This window comes from Mesoplodon densirostris, chromosome 1 (assembly GCF_025265405.1).
Source record: "Mesoplodon densirostris isolate mMesDen1 chromosome 1, mMesDen1 primary haplotype, whole genome shotgun sequence".
NCBI classification, from domain to species: Eukaryota; Metazoa; Chordata; class Mammalia; order Artiodactyla; family Ziphiidae; genus Mesoplodon; species Mesoplodon densirostris.
The window spans coordinates 112,061,086-112,085,983 of NC_082661.1; the positions used below are offsets into that span (position 1 = coordinate 112,061,086).

Consider the following 24,898-nt stretch of genomic DNA (forward strand, 5'->3'; position numbering starts at 1 on the left):
ATTGTGAGTTTGTCAAGAGGAGGTGCTGTGTCTTAATCAGTTTAGTATTTCAAGTACCTAGCAGAATGCCTGGCTTAGAGTTAGGGTTCAATAAATGTTCATTTATCATCTTATCATTTTTAGTGGTTGGGGGAACTCTGAATAATTAAAATAAACAGAGAGACTTTAAGAAAAGCAGCCTCTTGGAATTACTTTTTTGATTACAAAACAAAAAGCTTTTTAACTATAACATATTAAACAACATTTCCTATTTTAAACTCTCATAAAGTACAGTCAGTTAGAGCTCGGTTTCCTTCTATACAAAATTATTTTTTCTGATTTCTCAATTTATAAGATATCATCAGTGTCAGACTGAGGCCATCAAATCAAATGCAATTCAGCCTGCTTATAAAAATATATTCATAGAGTTCTATCAACATTTGTCACCAATTCAGAGAAACATGACAACCTTAGCTAGATTCCTGCAAAAATATGTAAATTAAGAGAAATATAAGCCAACCTCATCCTGCAGTACTATTAGAAAAACATCTGAGGGCCTCCCTGGTGGCGCAGTGGTTAAGAGTCCGCCTGCCGATGTAGGGGATACGGGTTCGTGCCCCGGTCTGGGAGGATCCCATATGCCGCGGAGCGGCTGGGCCCGTGAGCCATGGCCGCTGGGCCTGCGCATCCGGAGCCTGTGCTCCGCAACGGGAGAGGCCACAACAGTGAGAGGCCCGCATACCGCAAAAAGAAAAAAAAAAAAAAAGAAAAGAAAAACATCTGAATTAAAAGAAACATTTCAGTGGCTCATCACCAAAGGATGACCTGGGTGCCATCTGGGTGCGGGAGTGCAATCCAGACTTTCAAATGCTTGTCACATTTAATTTCAGCAGATGATACTTTCCAGTAAGTGGGGATAATGCTGACTGAGTGCAGGCAGACAATCCCATTGCAGTGCACAAGGATTTACTGCAGACAGTGATAACAAATATGGGTTTGCCATAGAATTTCAATTTATCCATTCCAGAAACACACAAAGCAATGAACATCAAATAATATAGAAATCACTAATAAGCTCTGAATTCATCAGCCATGTCTTTCCAAATACTGGAGAGCAAAAGTACTTATTCAGTGAGATGTTAACCCTCTGTGTGCATGTGTGAAACTATGTCATAGACACAACTGTAAGGCATGTCAATAAGATGTTTAGTCTTGGATTGTAAGCACTAGTCTGCTGTCAGCCTTTGGAACAGCAAGTTTGTAGGACTTGTGTTCAGTATGGCTGAAATAACATATATGGACAGGTGAGGCCCTAGATCTTTAATAACTGGGTCTCTAGTTAGAAGCAAACAACATGATAGCTACAAAGGAGTTCTCTGTCGGACTTTGGAAGGATAAAAAGGACTTCAGGAGAACTAGAAATCAATTCTTTTGTAAGTCGCAAAAACCTTTACTATTTAATAGCAACCCTAGAGTCATATACACACACACAAAAGACTGGTTACACTGCATAATTCAGCTCTAGCTTACTACCTGAGGTGCTGCCAGGGAAATGAAAGTGACAACAGCTGACATCTCAATGTGACACAGAAGCTCCACATGCCTCCCACTGATTAATTCTGAATCTCTAGATGCAGGGACTGTGAATACATTTTACACTGTCTGCATACACCAGCAAGCACCAGTATACATACTGTATGTTAAGGGAAAAACATTTTAGGTAAAGATTCACCCCAAGGCATAGTTTCCCTGGCTGGTGTTCAGTACAACATCTAGCCAAACTGGGAATGGAAAAGGATGTGGAAAGGGAGTTTAAAATCAATATTTAGGAAGGACACAGTAGAGAGAAAATCCGGGAGGTCACCAACTCCACACTGTTGACTTCAAGTTCTGCTACTCTTGCACATTGAAAGAAAATCAATTTCACGTTCATGCTTATATATCTCTAGAATCCTTCTACCAAGTTCAGTCATTTATTCCAAAGAAATGCTACAATCTCTAGACTGTAGAAAACGTTTAATGGTAAATGTACTGGATGTTTATATTTGAATAATAATGTAGCAGGAAGCTAAAACGGAAGTGCAATCCAGAATCTTGAATTCTAAAAGACTAAACTTAATCTTTCCCTCTGGGGGTGGCCATGAAAAGCTAATAAAACGAAAAGCTTACAAAGGCAGTAACATGATAAATACGTTTCTTAAGTCTCCAAATTGTCAGAGTATTCATACAAAGTCAATTTAAAAAGAAAATCTTTGCAACGATAGCTTATAACCGCCTTTCTGTAATGTCCCGTATATGCAAATAGACCATAAAAAGACATTTCTTTAGCATTATTATTTCTCTTGTCCCTGGAATATTAGGCCCTTGAGAAAAAGAATGTAAACTAACTCTGCCGTTTACAAGTTTACATATGATTTATCACTACTGAATGCTTTAAATTTTCTCAAAGGCTTTTCAGGTTGTGTTTTATTTAGATGCTTACGTTGCTAAAACAAGACCCTCTCAATAATTAAAAGTTAATCAAAAATCCTCGGGATGCGTCTATCTTTAAGAAGATAATTTGCTCCAATTCAAATCTTGAATTACGACTGACTTAAGCTTCGAAGACATGAGGCTTCCTGCTTCATAGGGGCCAGACTGTTTATAAGCATTTCAATAGGGGCTCATCTTGGTTCAGCTGGCCCAGTCACCCTGAGGAGGCTAAGGCAAAGAGACCCTGCAAAATGGAACTACCACGTCCAGGGTGATTGTGCCCTCTTATTATAGGCAACTGCTTTTCCTATGAGCATTTCTCACTTTCATCTTTCTTCCTGGGCAAAATCTCAGGTTGCAAAGTCCTTAGCACAAACACGTACACGTCATGGTTTATTTTCTTAAAAAACAGACTTCACTTCCCAAACCAGTAGCGTGAATTGAGTCATCATTCTTAAATGTAAAGCAAATCACACCACCTCACCACTCAAAGCCGATAATTCTGCTTAAGATAAACCCAAGGTCCTCATGACCTTCCTATTCCCAAAAAAGCCAATTCAGGGTGAGCCTGTGGCTTCTTCTCTCCCACTTTGAAGGCTAACCCCCTCTTTATCTTTCAGGCCTCAATTCGTTGTCACTTCCTCAAAGAAGCCTTTCTTTTTCCCCCAAATCTAAATAAGGATCCCTTTATAACTCTCTCCTAGCCCCCTATACTTTTCCTTCATTGGACTTCAAACACTGTACGAGTATATTCATCTGTGTGATGAATTTTCATCTCTCCACTAAAGCCAGGGGTCCAGGGCTGTCTTTCCCCATTATATTCCGTATTTAGCACTGTACTCTGTCTATAGAAGCCACTCAGTAGATTCAGGTGACATCACTGACCACTGGCTGATCATTAACATAATTAACTAAAGCAGACACCTAATACAACAAAGTTTGAGAAGCTGGGGCTTCCATGGTGGGGTACTGCCTGCCTTGTAGGAGTTCGGGATCTCCTCTAGCCAAAGTGCTCTCATTTTCTCAGTTGGTTTGCCCCTGGGGTGAGGTCATGCTGGCCTTGCTCCCCAGTGCTTCCCCAGCATACTGCATGGTCCCTGGCATGTGATAGGTTCCATAAATATTTCTGAATGACTTAATAACTATTATCAGGTTCAACATTATGGTAAACCGCTCAGAGAAATACAAGGTGGGAACATTCAGGAATCAGAATATTAAAGTTCATATTTTTCAAGGAATAAAATTTTTTAGTTGTTTCTTTAGTGGTCTTTGACTTTGGGATCATGCTTGAAAAATTCTTTTTCTCTTCCCCTAACCAAGATTATATAACTTGACCTATATGTTCTTGCAGTGCTATTCTGGTTCTTTCTTTCTTCTTTTTCCTTTAAAACAATTTACATCTTTAATCCATCTGGATTTTCATGTGATACAAAGTCTAAGTCAATTTTTTAAAATGTTAAGCTCATTTCCCCAAAACTATCCCACTGATTTTTTTTAACACCTTTATTGGAGTATAATTTCTTTACAATGTTGTGTTAGTTTCTGCTTTATAACAAAGTGAATCAGTTATACATATACATATGTTTCCATATCTCCTCCCTCTTGCATCTCCCTCCCTCCCACCCTCCCTATACCAGCCCTCTAGGTGGTCACAAAGCAACGAGCTGATCTCCCTGTGGTATGTGGCTGCTTCCCACTAGCTATCTATTTTACACTTGGTAGTGTATATATGTCCATGCCACTCTCTTACTTTGTCCCAGCTTGCCCTTCCTCCTCCCTGTGCCCTCAAGTCCATTCTCTATGTCTGTGTCTTTATTCCTGTCCTGCCCCTAGGTTTTTCAGAACATTTTTTTTTTAGATTCCATATATATGTGTTAGCATATGGTATTTGTTTTTCTCCTTCTGACTTACTTCACTCTGTATGACAGACTCTAGGTCCATCCACCTCACTACAAATAACTCAATTTCATTTCTTTTTATGGCTGAGTAATATTCCATTGTATATATGTGCCACATCTTCTTTATCCATTCATTTATCAATGGACACTTAGGTTGCTTCCATGTCCTGGCTATTGTAAATAGAGCTGCAGTGAACATTGTGGTACATGACTCTTTTTGAATTATGGTTTTCTCGGGATATATGCCCAGTAGTGGGATTGCTGTGTCATATGGCAGTTCTATTTTTAGTTTTTAAGGAACCTCCATATTGTTTTCCATAGTGGCTGTACCAATTTACATTCCCACCAACAGTGCAAGAGGGTTCCCTTTTCTCCACACCCTCTCCAGCATTTATTGTTTGTAGATTTTTTGATGATGGCCATTCTGACTGGTGTGCGGTGATACCTCATATCTCACTGAGTTTTTTCATTAATTCAGTGGAGAGTAAAAATGTATTCTTCACATCTCCTCAAAGGGATGGAGAAATTCTTAGGCGACTCAGGCAATAATGTACTCTCTCTTCTTGGTAGAAAGGTCCTCTACTAATATCAAACCATAGTTTTTAAAACTAAAAATACTGGTGAAATCATTTATCAATTTTTCACATGAAGATGGTTAGGTCAAAATGTTCACAAGAAAAGGGTTAAGAGAAACTTTCAGATGTTCTCACCATGGGTACATGAAGGAAGACACTCCTTGTGAGAACAACCATCTTGCCAAGAGCAAGGATTATGCCCTTACTCATTTTTGTATCCTCAACACCCAGCACAGAGCCTAGTACATAGCAGATGCTTGAATGACAAATTTACAAACTCAGAATTCCTCCCCCAAGTAAAGTGTGATTTGTATGTTATTTAAATGACAAGATGACTTAAAAACACCATTTCTATTTCTCCACTGGCATCTATGTATATTATCCTATCATAAAGTACCATGAGGGTTAAGCTATTTCAGATAAGATCCCAACAGAGGCATGTCAGGGAGACTGAGTCAGGCCTCATCACAGGGGCCTCAGCCACTGCACCTGGGAACCGGCATTGTTCCTCCAAACGGCCTCCTTCGTTCAGCCCTTCCCATGCGTGCTGGGCCCACGGAGCCCAAAGCTGCTGCGGCGCCGTCGTGCATACATCATGTCTTGCGTATGAAGACTTCCTGATTTTCAGTGTTAGTTTTTTTCTCCTTCTGCAATTATTTTATTTCTGCATTGTTTCAGATTTATCAGCAGTCTAGGAGAACCCCAGTGGGCAGCTGGTAAAAACCCCGTGGCTTGCTGGAGAGAGAGCTGCAGTGTGAGGTTGGCCCCTGACCTCTGAGCCCTGTCCCCAAACCCTTTCCCTCTTAATGCTGCCCGGGGTTGGCCTGTGCTTCTCCAGGCCTCCCTTGGCCCTGCTCTCCTTCAAGCAGAGGACGCTGGATTCTACCTCTCTGTTTTCCCGCTGCCGTGTAAGCCTGGTTTCACTGCCAGTCCCTTGCAGCCCCCTCCAGGCTTGTGGAGACTGTGACACAGAAAGATAAGTTCCCCAGTGGAGTAGGAGGGGATGGGCCAGAGGGTGAGAGCAGGAGGGAGAGGCTGGCAAGCAGGGAAAGAAAAGGAGAGGACGAGAAGGCGCATGAAAATAATAACAACAGTGCAAATAAATAAGGCAGCCTGCCAACTGGCAGGCTATTTTCTGACACATCAGCTCTAAGCCACTTCTTCGGCATTTGGAACACTCTCTCCTATAGAGCATTGTAGCAAATGAGACTGTTACTCAGCTAGCACTGGTTCAGTTCATGCTTCAAACGATTTGAGACATGTCGAATTAAAGAGGGGTTGGAGGGTTTTCTGGGTCTCTAACTATGTCCTGATGCTGGCATCTTTTTATGTGGGGAGACAAAAGGAGTAAGGAATACATCCTTCTTCCCAGAACTATGGCATCTCCTCATCACACACACAAATATGAGACCTTCCCAAAGACCACAGCACAGCCATTAGGTTCTAAAATCAGACAATGCCTGTTATGCCGCATTCTTTTCCCTAGTGCTATATACATTTCAAAGGATTTTTACATGTATTATCAGGTTGGAGTTCATCTCCATGGAAATTCTGTGAACTAAGTCATTCAGGGAGTCCTATCACCTGCCAACAAAAGTTTCAAAACACGTCCATCCAGCGTATAAAGGGCCACCTACTGCCTAGCACAATGGGTGAAACAAGACACAAAGGGAGGTGCAAAGTGATTGAATTTCAGAAGGGGAAGAGGAGGAACAGGATGTGCTTACGGAGTATACTCTGCCTGCCAAGGACTCTGCCAAATGCTCTACATGTATTATCTTGATTAATTTCATTCCACAACAAATCTGTGTTGTAGGAACCCCCAGTTATAGATGAATCACAATAGCTAAGCACAACTAGCATGGGACAGAGACATCTGTCCTACATCTCTTTGGAAACAAAGCTAGCCCTGCTTTGTTCCAGAGCCTGTTCTCTGGGTCATGACACTTGAATTCCCTCCTGAACTTTCCAAAAGCTTCCTGCAGGGGAACATCTGGTCCCATATAAAGGACCAGGAGCTGGGGAGACATCAGACTTTTCACCAGCAGCAGTGGGAGCTAGAAAACAATGGGACATTAATTTTAGAATTCTGAAAGAACTGTTGACACCCTAACGAGCTACACACTGCAAACTCTCCATTAAGTGCGAAGTAGAACAAAAACACTTTGAGATACATGAAGTCTCAAAACGTTTCCTTCCCACTCACCCTTCCCTGGAGTGACTGGAGGATATGCTTCATTCAAAAAGAGGGAATAAACAAAGAACAATTGGAGCAGGTTCCAGAGAGAGTTGGGGAAGGGATGGAACAAGATATAGTATCTGACAAGTTTGCCTGGGTGGAAAATTGAACTGATAGGTGTTTAACATAGTTATTGGAAAGGCTAGCAGATGCAAAAACAGAAATCTGAACAAGAAAGGAAATGTAATCATGGCACACTACTGGTTGACACACTACTGTCAACTACTGTCAGTAGTTCACACACTACTGTGAACAACAGTTAGACTTTCTGTATGACATTCTTTCTATAGGACATACGCATACATGAATAGGAAAAAACTGAGTATGTGTTCAACAACAGTTATATTGGGAGGGAGGAGAAGGGGAAAATGTAATGTATGAGGGAAGATAAGCGACATCAATCTTCATTACTCATAACAGGAAGCCAGTAGACATGAAAATTTGAAATATCAAGAAATAGAAGAATAGGCACATTATTTAGAAGAATTATGGTAAATACCAGAAGAAATACCTAAAGTAGAAAGTAATTCTTCCTGGAGAGGGGGACTCAGACGAGAAAAATTTGACCAGGGTCTGCTGCTTTTCATTACAACTTGTTCTATTTGGTTCTTAACACTATGCATTACTTTGATATAAATGTAAAACAGACTAGAAAAAGCAATATCTGTCAGAACCATGTCTTTCCCATGTGGAAACCAGTCTATCTGCAAATCAACAGGCAAGATTTGCTAAAATGCAAAGTAAATTTCATTTAAGAATTACAAATTCAGGACTCATTTGTGAATTAGTTTTATAATAGTGAATTTGGTTAAATTACAGTTTAAATGAGATTTTTCAGTTGACATGTTCAGTAATTTCTATCATATTTTATCCATTTATTCTAATGTATCCAAAAATTATAGCTTGAGCTTTTTCAGCAACCATTTTTTGCAGAGGGATGAGACTCTGTGTATGTATCTTATCATACACATAGACTGGAGTCCTTCAAATAAGCCTTTACCTCCAGGTTTTTCCAGTCTACAGGGAACTCTTTCTTCAATAAATTTACAAGGCACTAATCATTCACTCATTCATTCATTCAATCAATATTACTAAACAGCTACTATGCAGCAGACATTAATTCAACATTTAGTTATAAAATCTCATTTACTTCCATTTTATGTGCACAACCAACCAGTTGGAAAAGCTTGGCCAATGAACATGAAGTTAACTGTAATCTCTTCACTGGGCCTTCTACTTCTTTGTATTTGCCACATGGCTGAGTGCAGTGCTGACCCTTCATCACTCTGTGTGTAGCAATCATGGGCCTTCTTTTCGAGCACAGCCCTAGCTTTGCTCACTAGGTCAGAAACTCTTTGATGACAGAAACCACATATTAGTCAACCTATCTCACTGGATCACTGCTTTGGCATCATGTAGGAACTCCATAATTATTTTCTTTCTTTTTTTATATTTTTATTTTATATTGGAGTATAGTTGATTTACAATGCTGTGGTAGTTTCAAGTATACAGTAAAGTGATTCGGTTATACATATACATATATCTATTCTTTTTCAGATTCTTTTCCCATGTAGGTTATTACAGAATACTGAGTAGAGTTCCCTGTGCTACATAGTAGATCCTTGTTGGTTACCTATTTTATATGCAGTAGTGTGTATATGTTAATCCCAAACTCCTAGTTTATCCCACCCCCCTACACCTTTCCCCTTTGGTAACCCTAAGTTTGTTTTCTAAGTCTGTGAGTCTGTTTCTATCTTGTAAATAAGTTCCTTTGGGTAATTATCTTCTCAATGAATAGTATCTTCACAAGCATTTTCTGAGTGAATAAATAAGTAAACAAGTGAATGCCAATAATGAACTTATTCTATATCTCAATCTCTTTTAACCCCATTAAGACCCACTTTTATGGTAAGAGTATGGCCATCGAATCAGATCATTTCAACTTTTCTTAAATTCTCAAGAGCCAAGAATGATAATATTACAGAAATTACTTCTTGGGGGACTATGTGAAAATGGAACCCAACTCCATTATTCCCTTTCGAAATAACATAATGTCTTTGGAAAGTTCTTAGAAAAAAAAATTTCAAACAGACCCAACATCTTATTCTTTTACAACAGGTGCCAATAAATGAAGTCATTTTTCTAGAATCATCATCATAATTCAGGATAACAGATTTGCTTTATTTTCTAAAAACCCAGTGCTCTTTAAACAGTGAGTCTCAAAACTTGCTTCCTTGACTAATATGGTGCCATTTGTAGTGGTGTCTACTCTGCTATTTTCAGCACGATTTGCTTAGATTGGTGGGGAATAGAACAATAAAAAAAGCAACTTCACGCATACCCATTAGTATAACTCAGTTACACCCACATCACCACCATGGCTCATTGGACTGCTGAACTGTACTATGATTCCTACAATTTTATTCTTTTAGCTTAAATATTGGTGAAACACCTTGCTGGGGCTAAGATGGGATAAGGTTTACTTAAATTAGTCTCAAAAGTAAAGAAATGAACTGGCTCAAAAAGATATTTCCATTTACAGCCTTTTGAGATGCAACACAGTTCCATTTTATCGTAGCCTGAATTTTATATCAAAATTAATTTTGTATCTCCAAGTAATTTTACATATCAAGTAAAATTGTATACCAGAGGCATGCAGACAGGAAAGTAAACTGAAAGAAAGTATACGCCCCAAGTTTAAAGTCTGTTCTCGCAAAGGTAGGGCTGATGAGATTTAAGTTAAGTACAAGCACTGGGGGTCCAGCATGAGCAAGCAGATGTATTGCTCAGAGTTACTGTAGAGAATATGCTGGAAAAGGAGGCTCAGGGGAGCAGCTGGGAAGTTACTCTGGTCTAGGGGGTCAGGGATGGACCTCGGGGGGGGATTGATTTTTGAACAGAGACCTGAAAGATGAGTTGCCTGGCCTGAGTCTAGGGAAACTTAAGAAAAGCATCCCAGGCACAGGGAACAGCAAAGAGAAGGTAGTGGGAGAATGTGGTGTGTTTGAGAAACCACAGGAATGTTCAGAATTTATGGTGGTGAGTCTGTTTCAAACCAGGGATTAAAGCTTTGTAGCGTTAGCACTGGACTATGGCGTGTTTAACTCTACGGGACCCAGTGCAGTGATGTGGTTCTTTGGGGTAACGATGGCAAGAGCAGGCTGAGGGCCACATGCAAGTTGCACGCGATCTTCCCACCACACTGAGAGCGGCGTGGGGAGGAGGACGAGCACCCTACCGGAGGGAGTGACGTCACCTGGGTTCTGGTTGCTCATTGGCCACCAACTTAGTGCAACCCTAGTTAACATCCCTTGATGTCTCTGGGCGTCAGTTTCCTCCTACGTAAAGTGGTGGGATAGGATTCTATAAACTCTGAGACAGAGACATAGCACACATGCCTCGTCTTATACACCAATTCCAATTGGTAGCGATGTCTGCCACTGGCCCAGTTTTAGGATTGTCCTCAGTTAGCGATGTCTGCCTCTAGCCCAGGCATCACAGTGGTATCCACAGACCTGCCAGCCCTGCTCTGCTATTCTTTTCTAAAATATTCTGTGATCATATGAGAAAGAAGATTTGGTGTATTTTCACATTAAAGGTATGTGATCGGCTTGAATTTCCTGTGCATGTTCTCTTGCTAGTAGAAGAAAGAAATAGTGAAATACCTAAAAAGGCAGAAAGGTGGGCAGGAAGAGGAGGAAAAGAAACTTAGGCTGTGCATGATACCAAAATGGGTAAGGGGTCTTCAACAAGTTCATACTAACACATTTTAAGCATTTGGATTTTCCTTCCAACACACATAATTTTGAAATGCAATCTGTTTTTCATTACGGGCCTAATTTGTCAAATCTATTACCCTTGGCTAGATTTCAGGTAGCTTATAAACAGCTAATGTAGGTAAGTGAGAAACATCCACCAAGCCTCTGCTGGAGCCCGTGGTACCAGGGGTGAACGTCTCCCGCCCACCCTACAGGACAGAGGCCCAGAGCTGCCCTCTCGCTCGCTCCTCCGAGAGGGGAAGTCAACGTACAAACACACTCTCCTTTCTTGTTCTTGAATCTTGTACTGAAAGATCATTCAGAATTTCAATATCTAAATGATTTTAATTTACACTGGGTTCTGTTAGATTCAGGGGAAAAAAAACAATCGCGCTCACACACACACACACACAAATCCCAAGTTTTCAATTGCCCATTCTTATCTTTCAGTGTTGAATTCCACACTCTGAATTGCCACCATAAGGAGAGCCCACACCTGATCTGTCTTATTTTCCTTTCTCTTAATTTGGCAACTTCTCTGTCCTCACCCCAAGGCACTTAAATATCTAGGCACAGATACAGATGCTATAGATACAGATATGCCATTTCCTGAGTCAGCATCTGACCTCAAATCCCCATCAACTGCTTACCAATGATGCCAAAAAAGTACTCCACTTACTTCACTGCAACTTAAGTCTTTCTAAATGTTAAGACAATGAAAGGGAAATGTGACCCCAACATTGCAGAAGTTCTATAGAAACTGGTCTTTTCTTCAGGTTGCTCTACTGACCCACAAGAATGGACCTTTCCCTTTAAGTGGGCTGAAAAATGAACTGACTAATATCAACTGCGCCTGCTCTATCTTCCTTCCGTTTTTATAATACTGATAATAATTTGCATTTAAGTGGCACCCAACATTGAACACAGCATTTAAAAACCATATTTTGGGGGCTTCCCTGGTGGCGCAGTGGTTGAGAATCTGCCTGCCAATGCAGGGGACACGGGTTCGAGCCCTGGTCTGGGAAGATCCCACATGCCGTGGAGCAACTGGGCCCGTGAGCCACAACTACTGAGCCTGCACGTCTGGAGCTTGTGCTCCGCAACAAGAGAGGCCGCCATAGTGAGAGGCCCGTGCACCGCAATGAAGATGGGCCCCCGCTTGCCACAACTAGAGAAAGCCCTTGCACAGAAACGAAGACCCAACACAGCAAAAAATAAATAAAGTTAAAAATAAATAAATACTCCTGTTCTCTGTTTAAAAAAAATTTTTTAAACAGGAAAATTAAAAAAAAAAAACATATTATGCAGCTTGATCTTTGGTGAGCCCCTGGTGTCATAGGTGGGAAAAGCAAGCCTCTGAGGGTAGAGCAATCTCAGCTGCCCTCCGCCGCCTTCTAAACCCTATGCTGGCAGCAGGTCCATCAGGCCATGTCTGTCCACTAAGCAAAACCCTGCTTTACTGATTTGGCTGTTTCAAATTAAGGCAGCTCCTGGTAGCCACCCAGACATGTTCCTTGAAGAAGCCCTCTCTATTCCTGACAGCATCATAAGTGACTCTTTTGCTTCTTTGTTGTGTTTTGTTTTTAATTAATTCCCCTCTGCCCTTTTACTTTGGTCACACTAGTCCACTGAAGTTACTGATGACAAACCTGGTGGAGCCCAGTACATTCCTGTGAGTCAGCAAACCATGGTGCTACTCACATCCCCTCGTTTAACATGAGCTAGTTATCAACTATAGCCATCAACTGTGACCGATATGCCTGAAAATGGCGATAAATCAATCCTTCTGCCATCTGCTCAATCACAGAGGCCGGGGAGACCTAGCAAGAGGAATTCCTGAGTTTTTTAATTTAGAAGCTCAAACGCTGTCAGGGTTACCAGGCTACTACTTGACGGTGGCCTGACTCAGCCCAGGGAACTGCTAAGTCAATCAAGTACAGGTCTGTGTGTGGGTCTAGTTCTAGGTGAGCAAAGCAAGTTCAACAAAATTCAAGGGTTCAGGGAGCAAAATTCAAAGGTCAGCCTCTGCTACATCCCTGCCCTGGTTTTGTGGAGGATGAAAGGGCCGTCAAGTGATGCTGTTCTTGGTCCCCAGTCAGCTGAAGCTGGAACAGCATAAACTTCAGGTCTTGAAATGGAGCAGGACCCTACGGTCTTTCCCCCAGCCCATGTCCTCTGCCTGCCTTCTGTCTGTGGAAAAACTTTAGCCAATGAATAAGTTTAATCAGAGAAGTGAGGAAATGCAGAAGCAAAGGAAAACAAGACTAAGTAATAATAGTTTAGTCATTAAGCAAAGTAAAACAAGACTAAGTAATAATAGTTTAGTCATTAAGCAAAGTTAAGGACCTTTAGTCCCTCCTCAAGGGCTAAAGATCATACTCTGAGCCATATCCTGTGAGCTGTCTTGTAGATACTGAAACCCTCACCAGGTGGAAGAAGTTAACTACAAGATGCCATGACATAAGCAGCCACAACTCCAAGAACTGGCCTCAGAGAAATAGAAACAAACCAACCCCGGAACTGAAGACTAACTGTACCTAAAACAATCAAGATGACGCTGGTCAGACCACCAATGACCAATTTCAAGATGACGGTCAGAGCTGACTGTGCTGTTTCTGCATGGAGCCCCTCCCTCTGTCTATAGAAGCTCGTGACCCCTGGTTGTCAGTGCAGGGGAGCTGGCCTTTGGACAGGCATCCACCCCCGCCCCCGGTTGCCGGCATCCAAAATAAAGCAAACTTTCCTTTCCACCAGCCTGGCCTCTTTATTGGCTGTTGAGCAGCGAGCAGTCAGACCCCACTTCCGGTTACAGTCTGAATGACATCAATTAATTTTTCCTCAATAATAATAACCAATCATTTTTAGAAAATATACTTCTAATTCACCCCACTTCAACTTTCTTGTTCTGGGAACAATATGTACACTCCAAGGTACACACACTCTCCTTTCTTTATTGTGGTGAAACATACATAATGTAACATGTACCACTGTCACCATGTTTAAGGGTACAGTTCCGTGGCATGAAGTGCATTCCCACCGCTGTGCACACCCTCCCGGTAAAGGATGCCACCCGCTACATCACATTTTTATGAGAGATATTTTACTAACCTCTCACTTCCTGTTGCTGATACTCTTTGTTTTTAAGGACGGGGTGTGAAATCCACATCCACGGGTGATGTTTGCGGAGCTGTGGGAGCAGGTAGTGGGTTACAAACCCCACAGTGCCAGCCAGGGCAAACAGCACGATGCTGAGAAATGGCTGCGACAGAAGAGGGTAAGAGTCAGTGTGCAGCTTGAAGGATGGGGAGGGATACCCGCAAAGAACACGAACACTGTCCTCCCTCCCTGCTCCTCCTAAGGCATACACAGCCAAACTGGGCTCTTGCTTCAGGCCTCTGAAAATCTCTCCCATATCGCGTGAAGTTGATCTCTGTGTTGAGAACCACCGAGACAGGGTGGAGAAGAGGCTGAGACATTCTGCCCATGAGAAAACGTTTTCTTGTTTTTTTGTTATTTTTTTTAAAAAAAGAAGGGATGGAGAATAACAGATTTAGCCAACAGACTTTTCCTCGTTGAAAGGAAAGTGAGGCAGCAACTGTCTGCAAGCACTTCCAGCCAGAAGTCCCATCTGGAGCGCTCTAATTTTGTTTTTCCAACTGAAAGTTATGTTCCAGTCATCTTTTTGGCGCTGTGACCCCCGTCTCGCTCCTGATTCGGTGAGTCCGCCCTTCTCTGCTCGTAGCAGTGAGTCGGGAGCCTGTCTTATTACTGCTGACTGTCCTCACAGTGGATTCCACGAAATGCGGAAACAAAACAACTCCCCAGGCGGGGAAACAGAAAGGGTATGAATGCACTCTGTGATGTGGATCAAATCTCCTCTTGGACATAACTCGTAACACATCTGGATATATTCCTTCAAGCCCTCAACTGGCCTTTTCTGTACTTCCTCTGGCTCCATCATCCGGTAAATAGTCTGGAGCTGCACAGCGGGCTTTGTTTATTACAGAGAATAAGGAGGGGGTAAGAGTGCAGAGCCAAATGGATACATACTCGCAAGGACAGGAACACAGTGCTGGCACTGACTGCAAAGGACAGAATGGCAGCCGCCGAGCAGATGATGAGATCCGATTTTAAGATATCCTTCTGTAAGCAGAAAACAAGGGTATAGTTTGCTCTTCTGTGTTTCTCTCAGCTATTATGGGTGACCAGGTAAATCAGGGGACAGGATCTTGACCCTGGATAAACTACACCTGCAGCCCATCACTTACCTGATCAATTCCCAATGGCACACGCTGGATGGACTATTTGCCACCTCCTGTTTGGGGAATATCAGGGAAACTAAGGCAGAGGGTGAGGAAGAGGAAATGCAGACTGCAATGCCTCCATCCGCTAGCCAGGGAGAGAAGAAAGGTTTTCTACCCATGGAAGAGGCATAAGTTTCTTCTCTACGAGCAGATCAGATGCAATGTGCCCAGGTGTGATAAAGGAGGGTAAAGTGCAAATAATCTCTACTTGGCTCTGGCATGGCTTATATTTTAACATGCGCACAGCCTGGGAATGCCAAACAGAGGCCTCTTACACGTTTACCTATTTCTTTGGCCCAGAATAGATTTTACATTTTAATTCACCAGTCAAATTGGGTAAAGGCCATTTCCAAATAATTTAAGTATATTTATGTTATGTACACATATACAGAAAATGAAATGTCCGTAACTTGCTAATAATTTTCCATCATGCAAAATCATGTTGTGAGCAGGCAGTAGGGAAACAAAGCAAAGTTAGACCAAAGAATGTTATTAATACTGCAGATATATGAAGAAAGGCGTGTTAGCTCAAACAGGGTACAATACTGCTGACTGACAGAGCTAAAAGGAACCTTAAGGGATCATCAAATTTTTCCTCTCTTCAAAGGCCAATTAGCTGCAGTTCACAATTATTGAACATTTTAAGGTATCACACACTGTTATTTGAAAACTCTGAAATCATTAAATATACCAATGTATCGTATTGAAAAGGAATTATGCCTCTTAAAGAACTGTTTTGAATGTTATCTACCAGAAAATCGTACAGAATATACAACTCTGTTCCCCTACATCCTCCCTTTTTTTCTTTTCGGACAAACCGTATATCCGTTTACCTACATTTCCTCCCTGACCTTTTTATTTTCTTGTCTTTCTAAAATTAAAATGTGGAGTTCCTTGCAAGTCAGACTGCTGGCTTTCTGACTGAATTGATATCCAAAGTGATGGAAAGAAATCAGCTTAAATGGAATAAAAACAACCTGAACCATGGGATGAAAAATCAACACAGCTTGGTTGGGATAATCAATAATACAGTGAAGAGATACATTCTCAACATCAATCGCCAATTTCTTTTTTTTTTTTTTTTTTTTTTTGCGGTATGCGGGCCTCTCACTGTCGCGGCCTCCCCCGTTGCGGAGCACAGGCTTCGGACGCGCAGGCTCCGGACGCGCAGGCTCAGCGGCCATGGCTCACGGGCCCAGCCGCCCCGCGGCATATGGGATCCTCCCAGACCGGGGCACGAACCCGCATCCCCTGCATCGGCAGGCGGACTCTCAACCACTTGCGCCACCAGGGAGGCCCTCAATCGCCAATTAGCTGCTAAAGTTGTTTCGAATTTCCAATCTCAAAAGTTTACAATTCACATACAAGTATTGAATAGATGAGGAATCGTAGTGATAAACCAAATTCTAGATTTATTCTTAGTAATGGTAATCTGATTTTTGAGCAGGGAAAATCATTGGTTTTTAATTCTGAATCTATAAAATTTCTGTGATCAGAAGTGTTCTTGAAAATTTACTGCTATTAAACGGCAAAAATTTGTTGTCTCCTTTCATTCCAAATGCTTACAAAAGGCCAAACCTTTCTGGAAGAAAGTTCTGTAATTCACTGCATCTTTAAGCTGTGGAGATATGTTAATTTTTATTTCCTATTTTTCACTGACATGGTTTATGTCACTTAAAAATTGCTGAATGCTGGGCTTCCCTGGTGGCGCAGTGGTTGAGAGTCTGCCTGCCGATGCAGGGGATGCGGGCTCGTGCCCCAGTCCGGGAAGATCCCACATGCCGCGGAGCGGCTGGGCCCGTGAGACATGGCCACTGAGCCTGCGCGTCCGGAGCCTGTGCTCCGCAACGGGAGAGGCCACAACAGTGAGAGGCCATGTACCACCAAAAAAAAAAAAAAAATTGCTGAATGCTTATCCAAAAGGGAGATACATATTTTCCCAAATATTCTAATTTAAAATTGTGTCATCTTTAATTGACCACTCATCCCTGTTTAAAGGCAAAACAGTGGGCCACCAGGGCAAGTGTTGGGGGGAGAAGGGTTGCATTTGCACGTTTCTTAAAGCAATAGGGAGAATGACCTCAGATTATTTTTAATTTTTTTTCCAAAGTTGGACGATATACAGGAAGTTCACTGAGTTTTGTCAGTGTCATCAGTATCCCTTGTAAATACGAACCTTTATACAGCCTCTATTTATTATCTTTCTGTCCACTTCTTTTCTCTGTTGTAATTTTTAAATAGTTCTATTGAGATATAATTGACATACAAAAACCCTGTGTGTGTGTGTGTGTGTGTGTGTGTGTGTGTGCATAGATAGAGAGATATGGTGTACAATTTGATGACTTTTGACCTATGTATATCCCCATGAAACCATCACCATAATTAAGATAATTAGCATATTCATCACACACACCCCAAATTTCCTCTCCTGACCTTTTCTAATCTATCTCTCTCTTCTCTCCTCACCTATCCTCAGATAAACACTGCCATGCTCCATCACTATAATTTGTTTTCATTTCCTAGAATGTTATATAAATAGAACTGTAGACAATGTATTCTTTTCTGGTCTGACTTCTCTCACTAGTATAATTATTCTGAGATTAATCCATGTGTTCTCTGTATCAATAGTCCATTCCTTTTCGGTGCTGTATAATATTCCTCTGTGTGGATGTACCCCACACTGTGTTAAACCATTCACTCATGGATAGACATCTGAGTTGTTCCCAGTTTGGGGCTATTATAAATAAAACTGCTATGAATATTCACAGACCTGTTTCTGGACACATGCTTTTGTTTCTCTTGTGTAAATACCTAATGGTAGAATGTTTGGATCTTATGGTAGGTTTAGGCTTAACATTTTAAGAAACTGCCACGTGATTTTCCAAAGTTGTTGCAACCATTTTACATTCTCACTGGCAGTCTGGAGGGTTCCAATTGCTTCCTATCCTTGACAAGGATACACACCTGGTGTAGTCAGCATTTTTAATTTTAGCCATTCTAGTGGTTGTGTGGTACAGTGGTTCTCAACCACTGCCTTCTCAATAATTGTCTCAACTGGGGACAATCTGACCTCCCAAGGAACATTTGGAAAGTCTGGAGACATTTTTGTTACATTTTGGGTAGAGGAAGAGTGTTACCGGCATCTGGTAGGTAGAGGCCTGGGATGCAGCTAAACATCCTACAATGCTCAGGATAATCCCTGACAACAGAGAATTATCAGGCTCAGTGTCAATAGTGTGAGGTCAAGAAAGCTTGATATAGCGGTATCTAATTATGGTTTTAATTTGCATTTTCCAATGGCTAACAATGTTGAGCATTTTTCATGTACTTAATTTTTTAAAGGTCATTTACAATAGCATTAAAAATAGGAAATATTTAGGGATAAATATGACAAAAAATATGCAAGACCCGTACATTGAAAGCTATGAAACATTGCTGAGAGAAACTAAAGAAATAAATGGAGAGATATACCATGTTCTTGGATTTGAAGATTCAATATTGTTAAGGAATCAATTCTAACCAAATTGATTTACAGAGTCAACGCAATCCTGATCAAAATTCTAACAGGATTTTTCTGTACAAATTGGCAAGCTAATTCAAAAATATATTTGGAAATGCGATGGACCTAGACTAAGTAAGACAACTTTGAAAAAGGAGAACAAAGTTGGAGGACATTCAATATCTGGTTTCAGAACTTGTATGTGCAAAACTACAGTAATCAGGTATTGATGGTATTGGCACAAAATATACATCAAGGTTAACTGAACAGAATAAAGCGTCCATAAATAAACCAACATGTAAATAGCCAACTGATTTTAAACAAAGAGGTCGGGAGTTCCCTGGTGGCACAGTGGTTAAGAATCCGCCTACCAATGCAGGGGACACGGGTTCAATCCCCGGTCCAGGAAGATCCCACATGCCGTGGAGCAACTAAGCCTGTGCACCACAACTACTGAGCGTGCGCTCTAGAGCCCAAGAGCCACAACTACTGAGCCCATGTGCCACAACTACTGAAGTCACGTGCCTAGAGTCCATGCTCCACCACAAGAGAAGCCACCGCAATGAGAAGCCTGTGCACTGCAATGAAGAGTAGTCCCCACTCGCCACAGCTAGAGAAAGCCCGCACAGCAAGACCCAACGCAGCCAAAGATAAATAAATAAAATTAATTATTTTAAAAAATACAAAGATTTCAAGGTAAAATGGCACCTTTCCCCAAAATAAGGTAGAAGATAAATTTTTTTAACGAATGGTTCTGGAGCAGTTGAACAGCCATCTACAAAAACAAAACAACAAAAAACTCCTTTACACTTACCTCACATCACGTACAAAAATTAACTCAACCTGCCTCATAAATCTAAGTTACACTATCGAATTTTTCAAAGAAAACATAAGAGGAAATCTTAGTGACCTTGGGTTTGGCAAAGCTTTCTTAAATAGGACACTAAAAGCTGGAATTATAAAAGAAAAAAAGTCGTAAATTGAATTTTATGAAAATTTAAAACATTTGTTCTTCAAAAGACTTTGTTATAGAATGAAAAGGCAAGGCAAAGCTTGGGAAAAAAACATTTGCAAAACATACATCCAACAAAAGACTTTTATCTATAATATATAAAGAACTTTACTAATCAATAAGAAGTCCAACAACTCTTCCCTACCCCATTCCTAGCTGCACATGGGCAAAAGTTTTGAACAGACTCACCAAAGGAGATGGCAGATGGTAATTACTGAGCTTTTTCCTCGTGGTGCCAATGCATAAAAATATAGATGACTCTATTAATATTGGTGAAAGTAACATCAGCAAAATAAAAAGGAAATGACTCCCTCTTTTTCTACAGCCACCAAATAGCAGCTATTATTTTGCTCCAAAATTTGTATTCTTGAAAATATTCTTTAAGAGGAACCTTGAAAGACACCTGGACCTCAGAGATTGTTGCTGTGTTTTCTGGGCCAGTATTTTTGCCTATGGATGCTGAATCATAGTTCTAGCTATAAACACAAATGTATATGGTTTTTCTATGAATGTTTCACAAAGGTCTAATCTTAGTGTACGTATAATTTTCTACCTCTTTCAACAGTAGTTTGTTTTGTAACCATTATAAATATTATTGTATAGACTTACTAGCAGCATTTACTGGCTAAATAATTTTCCATCTTGTGATGCCATACACATACATACCCATACATACACAAAACAGTGTCATAGTGGACACTCAAAGTATTAATTTAGTGAATGAAACTGAATGCAAACTTTTCCTAACTGCTAGATATTAGGTTGCCTTCCATTTTTTACCCTAATGAAGTATGCTGCAATCATTATCTTTTTGCACCTAATTCTTTTTTCATATTTTGAATTAATTCTCTAGAAAAACTATGACAGAGATTTACTATATCATAGGTTATGAATATTTCACAATTCTTGATAAATTATGCCTTACCAGATGATTGTAATAATTTACACAAATACAATGTCTAAGAGATCTCATCTTGTCACAGTTAGCAATATCATTAATTTATCCTGTGCTAATTGAGTGGAACAAAAAATACCATCTTATTTTAACTTGCATTTCTTTATTTATAAGAAGTGTAAATATACTTCATACATTTATCTACTAAATATTGTTCCTAAATGAAATGTATATATTAATATCATTTGGTTATAGAGTTTAAAAAATCAAATTGTAAAAGTAGTTGGTACAAGATACTTAACTTTTATCAAATTTGTAACAAATACTTTTACCAAATTATTTGCATTTTATTGCCCTTTTTTACATATAGAAATTTAAAATTTTTATGCACTCAAATCTGTGTGTGTGTGTGCGCGCATGCACGTGTGTGTTATTTTTATCTTATAGATTCCATGGTCTGGGAAATCATTTGCTTTCTTGAATTTGAATAAATGTTTGATTTTATTTCATGCTCTCTATTGAAAATTTCTTTCACATTTTTAAAAATGCGAGCCATGCATACAGAAAAATGTATAAAATAAATATGTACAATTTAAGAATAATTGTAAAGTGAATGCCTCAGTGACCACCTCCTGGTTGAAGGAAATCTAGCATTCCCAGCCCCCAAAAAGGCCCTTGAATGTGGTTCCCTGATCATGAATCCTTCTTTACCCTCTTGGGGTTCCCTATCAACTATCCTGATTGATGAAAATCATTTTCTTGCTTTAAAAAAAAGAATGTTTGCTACTTATGTACGCAATTGTAAGCAGCTTAGTTTGCCTACTTCTCCCCAATAGATGGCACCATACTGTATGTATCTGTTTGTGTCTTGCTTCCTTTGCTCAACATTGTGTGGTTAAAATTCACCATATATAGCTTTAGTAAGGTCTTTTCCATTGCTGTAGAGGACATTCTACTGTGGGTGGAATTTCCAGTGGCTTCAGTTTGGGGCTCTTATGAACAAATGCTATGATGAGCAATCTTATATGTGTATTTTGGTAAATGTGCAAGATTTGCTCCAGGGTAAATATGTATTTAGAAGTAGAATTGCTGGCTGTAGTGTATATGTAGCTTCAATTTTATAATACCAGACTGCTTCCAAAACACATATACTAATTTTACACTACCACCAGCAGTGCATGAGAGTTCCCTTGTGCCACACTTTTGTCAACACTTAGTATTGTGAGAACTTTAATTTTTTGTCAGTCTGGTTGGTGTGAAATGGTAACTCAGTGTGGTTTTAGTTTAGAGTTTCCTGATTAGTAATTAGATTACACATATAGTCATGTTTTGGCCATTTATATTTACCCACTTTTAATTGAGATATCTGGCTTTCTTACTGATTTATAGGAATTTTATGTTTCATCATGACACTAGTGCTTTATCAACTATATATATTTTAAAAATTGTTCCCCATTCTGTGGCTTGTTTTTTTAAGTCTTTTTTCTGTATTATTTGATAAATCAAAGGTCATAATTTTAATGAATTTGAATTTTTGTGTTATTTAAAAAATTTTTTCCTACCCTGATATCATTTCCTTTATTAAGATTCTAAGTGCTTTCAGGATTTGTCATCTCATATCTAGGTGTATGATCCATCTGGAATTGACTTTTAAGTATAGTGTAACATAGGAGTCCTATTATGTTTTGTTACTTAGAAGAACTTCTATTTTTTTTCATTCCTTTTCTCCTTCTATACAGGGTTGGAACTTACATGCTTTGTTTCTATTCCTTTAGTAGTTATACTAGACAATCCAACATGCGGGCTTAACTTATCAGTCTAAATTTAATCAATATTTTAATTCATCTTCGGGACATTACTAAGAACTTTCAAGTCTTGGAGTCCATTTCTCCTCCCATCCAAACTTGTATGTTATTGTATTCACATAGTTCAATTCTACTTTACATTTTTTAAGTCAACCATACACTCACTACGGTTTTATACAGTTATACTTTATTTAGATTTACTAATGTATTTGCCACTTTCTCTTCTCTTTGTGCTTTCTTGCAAATTAGACCATCTGAGATCACTTTCTGTTGAACACTGTCCTTCAGAATTACATTCAGTGAGAATCTCTCAGCATTTCTCTAAAATATTTTTATTTTGTCCTAATTCTTGAAAGATATTTTCACTGGGCATAGAATTCTAGCTTGGCAGTTACTTGCTTTACAGAACTTCAAATCTATCAAGCTGTCTTCCGGTTTCTACTATTGCTTTTGATAACAGAGCATTGAGGCTGTCATTCATTTGCATGTAATCTGTTCATTCTGTTTAACCAATTTAAGATGGTCTGTATCTTTGATGTACTGCAGTTTCACTGTGTTTTGTTCCTTGTGGATTCTTCTTTCATTTATCCTGCTTATGACTCACCAGAATTCTTAAATCTCTGATCAGTGTCTTTCATCAGTTATGGTAAATAGTCAAATAATATCTCATCAAATATTCATTATGCTTCAGTCTCTCTCCCTTTTTTCTGGAATTCTGATTAGATATATATTGTATCTTCTTACTCCATCCTTCACATCTCTGTATCTCTGTTTCATATTTCCTAATTTTTTGTCCATCAGTGTTGCATTCTGGATACTTTCTTCTGTCTTGATCTTTCAGTTCACTAATTCTCTTCAGAGGTATCTAATCTCCCGTGTGTGTGTGTGTGTGTGTGTGTGTGTTTACTTTAATTGCTTCATTTTGTTTGTTTAGGAAGGACTCTGGTTCTCTTTCAAACATTCTGGATCATTTGATATATTTTCTGTTGTCTATAAATTTTAAGGCTTTTATTTCTTTAAACACAGTAAGTAAAGTTGTTTCAAATCTACATCTGATCCTTCCAATATCTGAAGTGTTTGCAAACCTATTTCTGCTGGTTCTTTGTTTTTCTGTGTAGTTTTAAACTTTTTATTGAAAGCTGCTCATATCCCTTAGAAAATTGGTTTTGGGAATGCTTGGAGACCTAGGAGGAAGGAATCCTTTAGAGAGGATTCATGTGTTTTTATTTTTTGTTTTTTTGTCATGAGGTATTTCCAGTTGGGGGCCACTTTAAGCTACATTCATAAATTGAGGGGGTTTGTACCATCCAGATGTTAACACTTGTACTGCAAATCAGTGGAAATGATTCTTTTGTTCAACCTTGGAGCAAGTTTGCTTGCATTCCCCTGGCACTGTGGAGGGTGGAATGGATTCCTTCTGGTTCATTCTTCCACTGAGAGTGGGCCCTTAGTGTCCCAGTTTGATGAGCAGATGGTCTCCCCTTGGACACCCATTTTGGCAGGCTTGGGCTTTCACTTCTCTTCCCCACAGTTGGAGGGCTGAAAACCAAGGCTCAATGTCCCCTGGTTAGGCAGATGTGAAGGTTCCCTTTTTCACTTAAATTCTGACTTGATAATTCCTTATTATTTTGTCAGTTTTTTGTCACATTTAAGAAAGATTTTTTCATTTTATTTTATTGAACTATCGTTGATTTACAATGTCATGTTAATTTCAGGTGTACAGCAAAGTGATTCATATATGTATATATGTATTTTTTTTCAGATTTTTTCACTTATAGATTATTACAAAGTATTGAGTATAGTTCCCTGTGCTCTACAGTAGGTCCTTGTTTATTATCTACTTTATATATAGTAGTGTGTATATGTTAATCCAATCCTCCTAAGAAAGACTTTTTTGTATTTTATTCAGAATTTTCAGTATTAATCAGCAGAGTTTGGTTATAATAACTTAATATACCAGAGATGGAAAATACCAGAGATGGAAAAGTATCATTTGATCTCTCCTTCCCTCTCTCTAACTCGGTGTCTGGGGAGGGATTAGCACATGAAATTCTTTTTCACATCCCACTACTAAAGAACTACTTCAGCACCATACACTGAATAATCAATTCTTGATTGTGACATTTAATTTTCACATAATACATTCATATAAATAATTTGTCTCTTTTCTGTGTTTTACTGACTCACTAATCCCATTCTCTAATCTTGGATGAGTCTCATATTTTTTCCTGATTACTCAATCTTTATAATGTACTTTAAACCTCAAAGTGCTAAGTTCCTCTTTCTTATTCTTCTTTTTCAGATTTTTTAAGCTATTATTAACTGCTATACTTCTAAATGAACCTTAGAATTATTTCCCCAAGTTGTGAATATAATTCCTTCAGAACTGTCTTGAACTATAGTAAACCTATAAATTTATTAGAAAGAATTGGCATTTAAGAAATTTCAGCCTTCCCATACAA

The 24,898-nt window shown here is 39.5% G+C and overlaps 1 protein-coding gene across 5 annotated transcripts in view; it reads right to left on the reverse strand.

Annotated features, from left to right (window-relative positions):
• Window positions 1–24,898, reverse strand: part of PCNX2 (pecanex 2) — a 287,082-nt gene that overhangs the window by 137,507 nt on the left and 124,677 nt on the right. For all 5 annotated transcript variants that reach the window (XM_060107858.1, XM_060107868.1, XM_060107877.1 and 2 more), the window contains 2 exons: window positions 14,972–15,064; window positions 14,030–14,180 (listed from right to left, as the gene is read on the reverse strand). In XM_060107858.1, the coding sequence (XP_059963841.1) occupies window positions 14,030–14,180; window positions 14,972–15,064 (244 nt within the window). The remainder of the gene's footprint in view (window positions 1–14,029; window positions 14,181–14,971; window positions 15,065–24,898) is intronic.